We start from the raw sequence: 11,445 nt of genomic DNA on the forward strand, positions 1-11,445 counted from the left end.
CTTTGATGCACTAATCAAAGCAAACTTATTTAGTCTTTTGTAAAGCATTTACGGCCCTAATCCTAAATGCTGTGCTCTTGGCTTTGTTCTCTTCTCAAACACAATTAGAAGATAATATATAAATATATACATACTGCAAATGACATGCATATAACGGCTTCATTTGAAGCCCGCTCAGGTCATTAGTAACCCAACAGGGCGCTACAGAGCCGCCGGTCCCTTTCTGCCAGTCGACCAGTGGAGATTTATTTGATATTAACTCCCTAATGGCCTAGCTCTTTTTCTGGTAAAATATGCACAAAAGTCCAACACGAACAGTGCCATTCAGTTGAATGCTTATTTATTCACTAAACGAGGATCTAATGTTCAATGTTCCCTGGACGCTAAGGTAGTTCTGGGGGAGGAAGGATTCCCCCTACAGCTATATACATCATTTATTTTACACATAGCCCGGTATCACACACTGGGCATCGAGGGGAGAGGAAGAGCTTTATGAAAATCAGAACAGTGAGTGTTACGGGGGACATTAAGACTTGGAGGGGGAGAGCTGTGAATGGAAGCAGAAGAGGGCCGATCAGGAAGATTGTTGCTGGAGAGAGAGTACGTTGCTCGCCCGCCACCCACAAGCAGAGCGGGCTGCGCGCGACACCCCTCTGACAGGATGCGGGCTTTCGCTCACCGTATCTTTTGAACTCTGAGACCCTGGCAGCCGCTACAGCAAATGGTCTCGCAGTTCTTCGCCGACTTTGCGAAGATTTAACAAACACATTAAGAATAATGTCTGTCTGTCTGTTTTTTTTTCAACTTGTGCAAATGCACATGAGGCTAGGGGGAGATGCATTGGTCATTAGTTTCCCCGTCTCGAACATGTATGTTGAGCTCACACCCAACGTGTAGCCTGACACCCATTTGTGATTAAATGCTATGTGAATTCATTTTTGGTGTAGATAGCATCCAATGTTTGATTTGATCCCTATTTCTGTTGTACTACTCTAAAATACAGTTTTTTAAAAGGAGGCTTACACAGAATTGAATATTCAGGGTGGTTCTGAAGCTAAAGAATAAAACGGGTTTTTGAAACTCAGTTGGGAGTGGATTACAGCAGGTATAAATAACTGCAGGAGTATATTGCGGTAGGTATGGAACAACCACACTGTAGTTAATGAAATGTGGAAGGTAAGGAATAGGGAACATATTGTTAAAGGTAAGGAATAACTGAAGGGTTGTGGTAGGTAAGGGCCACTGACTGTGGGCCCCTGGGTGTGCATGTGTTGTGGGGGAGACAGAGTCTGCCAACTGCACGATTCACTAAACTCTCACCAGGGGAGAGAGGCAGCCGGTTTTGATGTGCATGTGTGTGAGAGAGGCAAGAAGAAATAATGCAAATATGGAAAACAATAATGCATTCCGTATTAAATATGGGAATGGATTTTAGACTCAATTGTGTATATCTACGTTATCTTTTGGTAGGAAGATGAATGACTTGGTCTATTAGCACAATACAGGGCTTGGCAATGGGAATATAGGCCTAGGACAATTATGCAAATCTACTTCATCTTGACTAATCCTAAAACTTTACTTTAAGGTTCATCCGTCATCAGTTATATTAGATACAAATTTAACTCCGAGCACTCATCATATGTCCTGAAAATATAACCCCGCCCGAATTAAACGTTTTAATCAGGGGTGTACAATGTCGGTCCTGGAAGGCCACAGTACTGCAGAGTTTACCTCCAACTCGGTTTAACACACCTGTTTGGAAGTTTCTAGTCTGCTTTGTGAGACCTTGATTAGCTGGTGTGTTTGATTAGGATTGAAGCTAAACTTTGCAGGACACCGGCCCTCCAGGACTGACCTTGGACCCACCTGGTTTAAATGAAGAATGATGGGCCTACTTAAAAGGAGACCTTAAAATTATCATCTAAACTTACTGGAAACTCTTCATCCTCTTCACAATTTTAGGGGAATAAAGTGATCATATGTTAATCGCCATCAATAAATCATTTGGTGGCCACAAAGTCCTCATGCTGGTGCCAAAGACTCATTTCCCAATAGGACCACTCTAATTGATTTAAACGCTTAGTCCTTGCGGCAATGCTACTATGCTCACTAAGTAAGGGGTCTTTAACGTTGTTATTATTATCATCATGAATTGCGGTTTTCTCCATTTGCTATATTGTACGACTAGAATCAAAATCTCTCGCCCAAAGCTGAAAAAATAATTATTAGCATCTCGGAACAAACAGACGAACCCCCTCCCGCCCTTTCGCCTCGCGGCCCGGAGCAGACCCCCTCCTCGCGCGCTCATCTCCCCGTCTCCATTTTTGCCACGTTCAGCCTTTAATTTATTCAAAATTAATTGATATATCTTTTATAATTGATGTGCTGTAAAATTAATGAGTAATTTATGTAATTAGTCAATTAAGGCTAATTCCAGCATATGTTCGATATGCCCAGAAGGTGCACTTTACAAGTTGTTATTTGTCCAGGAGTTGAGCGCAGTGAAAACCGTCTAATTAATTTCTTATGCATATCAGCGTGTCGTCTACTTAACACCGCGCTTTGTGGGAGCAGGTTTAATATTGATCTAAACAACACGGTGAGGAGAAACACGCGCGCTCCCGTCGCAGCCTATTCGGGGCCTTCCGGGGCCAAGACGTGCCAAGTGCGCCGCATGATTTGGGTGTCAAAGGCGCTTACAAACACACGTTATTCGTCAGCGGTCCGACAGCGTATCCAATGACATTAAGCTCTGGAGATGGTAATAGCGGCGGGTGAGTGAAATATGTGCGCGGCTCGTTCACCATGTGACCCTTAAACTGGAGAAACACCGAAGCTCTTCGGGAGCATAATAAGAAAGATCTGCGGGCTAATGAATTGACACCGTTTTGAATATTCATCACTAATATAAGCGCTTTAATTATATTGTCGGACGGTAAATCACTGAAGGCTTAATTAATGTAATGTATTCGCGACCCGCCGGGAACTGGAGAAGGCGCCTGACGGGACCGCGCCGTGACACCTGGCCACACAAGAACTGCGGCGCTTTTGTTATTCTATTTACCAGAGTAGGCCTACCTGTTCTCGAGGGTTGTGGGGAAAAAGTGTTTATCCTTGTGAAATACTGGCAAAGTACAAACAGCTTGACAGGTTGATGAGCCCGGTTGGGTGCGTGTTAAGCGTCCGAGTGGCTTGTCACAAATATTTTACCTCAAATTACTCAGAGATGAATACTTCATACAATAAATAACTGAATCGTACAGCAAAAAATATTTTTTATCACAATGTTACACATTATAAACTTTATACAAAAAGTAAGAATAAAGTTATTCTAAGGATAAAACCTGCATATAAATATAAAAATATAAAAAACGTCATATCAACATTTACATAATTAATCAAACTCGGATTTTGAATTCGAAAAATTTGAATTATACTTGGAATCAAGTCACATAAACTCTCTCTAAGGATGAATTAAGGGAGAAATAAAAAACACAACAAAAAAATTAAACAACTGATGTTTACTGAAATGAAGACATTAAAATACTATCGGATTTATTTCCTTTTAAAAACAACTTAAGATACAGACAACAACTAGACAGCAAAAAGCCCAAATACAACCACAGCTTAAAATAAATCAATGTGTAAATAGGATATATGCAAATTAAGTCTTATATAGGCTACTTTTATCAAATAAGGTTATAAAGTTTGTAATCTAAATACAGGTTGACATTTAAAACAATTTCTTTTTTTTTTACAATATCGATATATTCAAATATTTTTTCCTGCAGCGTGTTATTATCAGAGTCAGACTCATTAGTGAGCGCGCTCTTCTTTGCCTCTGATTGGTACAGATGAATAAGACTAAACGCAAATGAAGTCAGACCCTCCCCCTTTTTACCCCTCATTCGTCCTAAAGTCAGTGTCATCATAATAAAGCGCAACTGGCAGGGGGTCTGAACCTCTGCCATTCTTACAAAAGCGTCTCAGATCCTCCGCGAGTCACAGCTGAGAGCGCGCTTCCGCTAGGAGAACTTCTCGCGCTCTGAGAGGACGCAGGTGTCGCGCACGTGTGGAGTATCACTAGAGAGGTAACTTTCAAACGGTGCCTTTTCATTTCCATACTTGTTATTGCCTGTGTTCCTTTGGACTTGACAATCTGAGATGCTCCATACATAACTATTATAAATCAGATGTGACATTAAACAGCTGCAGCAAATCAAAGCAGAGCTTTGGCAAAATATTTCTTGTTTAAATGGAAGGTATGCTGGCTTTCTTCTGACCGAAACTGCATAGAATTTCGAAAGGAGAAATAAAGTCCACTCAAAGCCATGCCTCGGCCGGGAAAGAACTCCTACAGTGACCAAAAGCCTCCGTACTCCTACATCTCGCTGACTGCTATGGCCATCCAGAGCTCCTCTGAGAAGATGCTCCCCCTCAGCGACATCTACAAATTCATCATGGATCGTTTCCCGTATTACCGCGAGAACACTCAGCGGTGGCAGAACTCACTCCGTCATAACCTTTCATTCAATGACTGCTTTATCAAGATCCCCCGCCGCCCCGACCAGCCGGGCAAGGGCAGCTTCTGGGCCCTGCATCCCGACTGTGGAGACATGTTTGAGAACGGAAGCTTCCTGCGTCGCCGAAAGCGTTTCAAGCTCCTTCGGGTGGAGCATTCGCCATGCAAGAGCGCCCCGGTGCTCCACTCGTACCACTCTCATCCTCACACCCAGCATTCTTTGCATCAGTCCCACCATCATTCAGGTAAACTAGGCATGGGCCATCCAGAGTACCTGGGCACCATGGGCCGCCTCTCACACTTCCAGAGCTACACGCTCAGTGGTGGGCAGAGCGGCAGCTTTAAGCACCCGTTTGCCATTGAGAGCCTGATTGGTCGAGACTATAAAGGAGTGATGGCCAGCGGCTTGCCCATCGCATCCGTCATGCATCATCTCGGTTATCCTGTGCCTGCTCAGCTAGGTGGCATGGTCAACTCCGTGTGGCCACACGTCGGCATGCTGTCCGAGTCAGTTCCAGTATCGTCAGACTATCCTCCATTTGGCGTGGCTATGAAGGGGCTGTACCATCACCCAGGGACCCAGAGCATGCCCGCTGTACCCGTGCCCATTAAACCCACACCCACCCTGGGCACCGTTCCTTCTTTGACTGGCATGACACCGGGAGTAACACAGATATGCCCGAGAACAGCATCATTGATGGAGAGAGACGGAACAGCTCTTACGGAGGAAAAGAGCGCATCTCTACACCCTGCTCTTCTGCAGTCCTGAAAATTCTGAAGTGGGGGTACGTAAGAGCATGTTTTGGGGAACAGCTGTGGACTCTTTAATTCTTTGTTTCAGTAAAATTGCCAACCTTTCCCACACCGGAAGAGCTGAGGAAGAAATGTACGCCACTTAATTTCCTGAATTCTATACTGTACTTTTGGAAACTATATTATGTGCATTTTTCAGCGTGTATATAAGACTATTGTGTAATGTGCAGAGGACAAACTGTCTCTGCAATTTAGATTTTTTTTGCTTCATGTAGAATAAACCAAGTGATGTAACTGCCGCGTTTTAACTATAGGTAAACTTCCAGACAAATTTTTCTGTCTATTACAGAGACCATTTCTTAAGGACTGTAAAATGGAATAAAGGGAAACCTGTCTTAAAGTGCCCTATTGCACTGTTATTTAGAAAAATTAACATTTTAACACTTATGAGACAAGCCTTAGAAAAGTTAAGACTACACTGTATGGATTTAAAAAAAACGTGTTTGCACAAACTGTGACATACCTAGCATGCATGTATGCCACTGTTAACACAGTGAAGTAGATTCTGAAAGTCATGAATGAACCCAAATTGAATTTACTAAATGTTGTAATACTGTATAATAGATACCGTAAATAATATATGGTTCAATATGATCTCAAATGTTATACATGTAAATATGTACAGAATATGATCACTTACAGTATTTGAATTGCACTTGTGGTATTTACTAACACAACATTAAAATATTTATGAAAACCTAAACAATCAAATGTACAGTTAAAGTGATTAATAACCACGACTGGTTTATGTGTGGCTGTTTAACAGTGATGTGTCAAGATGAAATGCAATGGAATGAAGGCTTTCCTGAAATAAAAGAAATGGAGATATAATTGTGTAAGATTTGTAAATTAAATATTTTTTTGAGTAAATAACATCTGCTTTAAATCGTCCTTTCTTTCTGTCTGTTAGTGAACACTGAATCATATACTTGTATTACAAAATAAAGGCGTACATGTAGTCATATGATAAATACAAAAAACACAATATTTATGTATCTAAAGAAATCTTTATAATTAAGAAACTTTTTGTATCGTATTTAAAATGTCCTGCATGCTTTCACAAAAAAATCAATATTGCAAGTTGATTATTGAGATTCCTTGCCGATTCTTAAAAGAGCAACATTTGAAACGGCGGCTGAACATACAAAAAAATTATAATGGCTTTTCTTCAACATCATTTTTAAACATTAAGACAATTGTTGCTTCAAGGCATAAGAAGAAAATAAATCATTCAATCTATTTGCCTAAATACAAAATATATGATTCTTTCCAGCAGGGAAGCATTTACAGTAGTGTTGTACAGTGATACAGTAGCCTGGCCTGTAATCCATCCCACTGAATGTTGCATAAGAAGGTTGAGAGCTGTGTTCCCTAATAGTGCTCTATGATCCTCAATTAGAGTAAATTACTTTTTAATGATCAGTATTTTATGGATATTTTTAATAATAAACAACACATGAGTTTCACATAATTGTTAACAGGCTGCCTATTGCAACAAAAAGCGGAATCTGAGATGTAATACGTATATGCGGCAGGACATTGAGAAAACAAACGGTTTGTTAGTTAAATATCATAAAAAATAAGTAAAAATCATCTTAGTTGAAAACAACACAAGCACAAATTTATAGGCTATTTTGTGTCCATTCCATTCCATTTTCTACTGCTTATCCGAACTACCTCGGGTCACGGGGGCTATTTTGTGTCAATCAGTTCAATTGGTTCATTAACCTAGTGGCCTGAAAATGTTTTTGTCTTACAATCCATATCAATGAATCTTCATGTTTTCAAAAAATATATATTTTTCAATATTAATCTCATGCTTTTTGATGAGAGCAACACTTTCTTCATTTTATGATGATTATCCTGTAAATCATAACAATCATGAATCAGATTTTCTACAGAATTTTTATACTACAGTACAGCATGTGTTTTTGCATGCGTCTAGGATGCTCTGCTTATCACATAAAGAGCTGAGGGAGACGACGGTCCCATGACTTCAAAAGCAGGCGTTTGATAAAGTTGTTTTGTCCCGCTAGTCTTGACATAATTTCACCTTTGAAGTTGAGAAGCTGGTCCTCTTCACAACACAAAAGCTGCCAGTTTGAAGGCCATTTAGAGTGTCACTGTTTAGCATGGCAAAGGCTCTCTTAAACGTCTTCATGTGTGTGCTCTCACCAGGAGTGAGCTCAACCTGCCCTCTGAACAAATAAGATGCACAAGTGGCTGGGTGATGTGACAACTACACCCACATTGTAGCTGATCCGTCTCTTTTTCATCTCTCTTCATTACTCTCTGGATTCATTACCGTATTATGTTCTGCATCTCAATTTTCTGGCATCCAAAAAGGAATAAGATTTGTCTTTTACCATAAGCAGCTGCAGTGTGAATCTTAGACAAAATGTGCATTGGTCGAAAACAAACGCCCAAATGAACGGAAATCTTTTTGCAATACTGTATGTGGCCGTGTCTTATCACAGTTGTCATTTTGGTAAATTACTTTCTCAATGAAAATGATATGCTTAAGGATTTTTTTCAATCCTTGGGTCTTTTAAATATGGATTATCAAGAAAGTCTGATGAATAGGAATGAGGTCATCGTGAAGTTGCTGGTCGTGGCTTGTCGAGGGCCAGAATTGGTTATGAGGTATTATTGTTAATTACTCTGACTTCGACAGTGGTGAAGGTGACACATTCTACATGCGTGTGTAAATGACTGCAAAGCCTCCGTAATGAACCGTTTAATTCATGACGCTGCTCGCCACCATGGGCAACAGCAACTTAGTACAAATTTTTCATTTTTTAAATCAATTTTATGATACAGGGTGAAAAATTGGAGGAGATATTTTGTCTTCATTCCACAAAACACATAATTGAACTGAGAGATTCACTGTTGAATTTGTCTCGTGAAATGAGGGGATTTCTTATTGCTGATAGCTTTACTGTCAAGATGGTGTTTTGTATTTGGTAACAGTGATGTACAACATGCGCTTAGCTTTAAATCTTCGTTGTCATTTGTTCTTTAGGTGCTTTTCTACTAACTACGAGCACCTTTATGGTATATCACAACGTTTTATTAAGCTCTTTAAAATAATTTATTCTAATTTAAATGCATTTATGTATAACTCTACACTTGTTCCAGCCCAAATGATTAACATTATTCCATTTAGTAAATTACTTACCAGTATTTTACTTACATGTAAAATAATGATGAACCATTTCTCTAGGTAAAATGATTTGGGTACATTTTATCTTGGATTGTCATTTCCACCATGCCAAGTGAGTGGTTTACCTTGTTTTGGATATGAGATTGACTTTAGAAAGAAATGCGATATCACAAATCAAGTGATGTGATTTGTGAATGATAATAACAGTGTGTATTCACTGCTGGACGCCTTCAATTTTTGACTGACATAGTTTCTTTCACAAAAATTCACAATCCCAAAAAACGGGCATCTAATTTGCATGTAATAAAACGGAAAACGTTTTTGTTCATTTAGAGATTTTGAGTCCTCTTAAAATCATAGGAAAAGCTGTAAGAAGAGATTTACAAATTAAGACTCCAACCTCTATGGCTATCAAATCTATTTTACAACTTGCACTATGACCATCAAAACGAATTGAACATTGAATCTGCCATGGAAGGACAGAATACAGTACTTTCTTGTTCTGCAGGTTAATTTTGATTCATGCATGCCATCTATCAGGGGCTCGGGTTCAGCGAAACAGCATTGATTTGTTCTCCCAGGACTGAGCTTTCATTACTTGGCGAGTGCCTTCTGACTGTCCCCTCCAACATGCCCCCGGCCATGAGTCACGGGCTCGTAATAAAAAGCTCATCTACCACGTATTAACAAAAGATGAGTAGAGGTCACCAGAGCTGTATTGGCCGTCACTAAATCTCTCATCTCTCTATGTAATTCCACTCGACCAGAGAGCCAGGTTCAAATTGCCCTCCAGGCTAATTAAAATGGTCGGAGGTTGTCCTTTTAACAAGGGTTGTTGGATGCAGCCAACTCCTGTGTTAATGGTAGCTACTCCATATAGCAGATTGTCTCGTGTTAGACTCCTTTTTTTAATTACCTCTATGAATTGCTCCCAGAGATCGGAAAGTTTTTAAGTTTCATAACTTCAAACATCTTTTAACGTCCTACAGACTTGGAGCATTGCACTAACGCACCGTCGTACAATATATTTGAAACAGTGATCAAACGATTTCATCTGGTTGCAGTTAAATGAAATGCACGAGCACGAGCACGCGCTCTCATTTTTTACGCTAGACGCAGATGAGCTTTCCGAGATGCGCACGCTGCTCATTTAGAGTTAATTGGCTGTTGACAGCAGTTAAAGGAAAGGTCTTGCGCTGCCTCCCTGCACATTTATCTTTCTATTAGAGCAGGCACTTGGGTTTTTATTGGACTAATTAAGACTCTCTTTATATCTGCTTAACACCGGCCATACAGCACGCGCCGTCCTGCTTCGTGTATTTGTGTGTGGGAGTTGGGGAGAAAGGTTATAGACTGTACATGTGTGTGTGACAAGTACCTCAGTTAGGCAAACACTTATGTTTGTTAGATGGTTCAGTTGACGTCCTGTAAACGTTGTCTTTTAGCAAGAGCAGATAACTCTAAACTGATCTGGTACAAGGAAACTCACTCTCGCCCCCTGGTGTTTAGAGATTTGATTTCAAATAAATTGTTTGTACAATCATGTTTTGTGATTTTTGTATAGTAGCCTATAAGTATACATACAAAAACTGTATGGACGAGACTGGGGCTAGTTGTCACAATGCGAAGTGTTCCGTTTTCAATTGCATGAATGCTTATTTTTCAAGCATAGGTTTTATGTTGGTTTAAACATATCTACGCTTTCTTAAATTTGACTTTATCGATTGAATTCTGTCTTTTACACTAAATTTCAAATATTCACATGCACAGTAATATATAAGATATTTAAATCAAGTATTTTTTGGAACGTCAGGCTGGGCATCTCGTATTCATATAAAAAAACTGTGTTTTATTTTTATAGTTTTTGTTGTTTAGTATTTCATTTGGCATAAATGATGATTTATATATATATATATATATATATATATATATCAAAGTTTGCTATTTTTTATGTATTCCATTATTTTCCTGTTTCATACTATTAAGTACTCTAAAATATATTTTAAATACAGATGGTTTTTGAACTTACATTAGAATTTCGAAATTTCGAAAATCAGGGCAAATTGCCCCATATAGTATAACAACATATTTTTAATCATATTAAAATTTTATGCTCAGTTTTTGGTGAGCAGACAAAACTAATCGAATAGAATATTAATATGTTGTAATCATTTCTTATGATTTCGTGCAGGTAAAACTCATCCATGTAATGAAATTCAACAAAATAATTATTTGGTATTGTCAGATCTTTTCAGATTCAGTCTTCTTTATTGTATAAAAACAGTAATATACGACATATAAATATTAAATTATGCATATTTCATGGATTTAGATCTTATGTGTCTATCATTTTGTTAATGCTTAAAATCTCAGCAGATCATGAGCAAATTTGATCCAAAACCCATCAATTTATTGTCAGTCTGTTAATTTGTGAAAGATTCAAATTCTGGTATTGTTGAGATTGAATATGTGAAAAAAATTCTAAAACACCAACAAGCAATTTACAAAAACAACGATGAACAATGCAAGCAATGTGTTGATCAATCTTCAGTACTTGTCACTGTATGAGGCGTCTCTTTGGTTTAATATTATACAACAGAACTTTATTCAGGCAATTCAAATGAAGTGCATTTATTAACATTGACCTTTTTAATTTGAAACTATTAAAATCTTCCTTACTCAATCTTTATAGCTAAAGAAAAGAGGTATAAATTATAGTTTTAGTTAGAAGAACTCCCTGTTATAACAAATCAGGCATGTAGTTATCTAACATAAAAATAAAAGAAAAACCGAGCTCAAAATGCTACATTTATATTTAAAATTCAACATGTTTATCATAAAATATTGTACCAGTATATCTGTCTATAACTGGTTGGAGGCTTTCTTTGTCAATTTATTTTTGTTTGTCCTATAAATCTCTATAAACCTTTACTGCATTGCAACGGAT

General features: G+C 38.6%; 1 protein-coding gene across 1 annotated transcript; it reads left to right on the forward strand.

Moving 5' to 3' along the window:
- Positions 1-4,020: 4,020 nt before the first annotated feature.
- On the forward strand, positions 4,021-6,128 carry foxb2 (forkhead box B2). The gene has a single exon (XM_056729640.1). It carries the CDS (start codon positions 4,332-4,334, stop codon positions 5,289-5,291), a length of 960 nt encoding a protein of 319 aa, XP_056585618.1. The 5' UTR covers positions 4,021-4,331; the 3' UTR covers positions 5,292-6,128.
- The last annotated feature ends 5,317 nt before the right edge of the window (positions 6,129-11,445 follow it).

This window comes from Triplophysa dalaica, chromosome 18 (genome assembly GCF_015846415.1).
Source record: "Triplophysa dalaica isolate WHDGS20190420 chromosome 18, ASM1584641v1, whole genome shotgun sequence".
NCBI lineage: Eukaryota > Metazoa > Chordata > Actinopteri > Cypriniformes > Nemacheilidae > Triplophysa > Triplophysa dalaica.

Coding starts and splice junctions, on each gene's coding strand:
- foxb2 (XM_056729640.1), top strand. CDS start 4,332: ATGCCTCGGCCGGGAAAGAACTCCTACAGTGACCAAAAGCCTCCGTAC.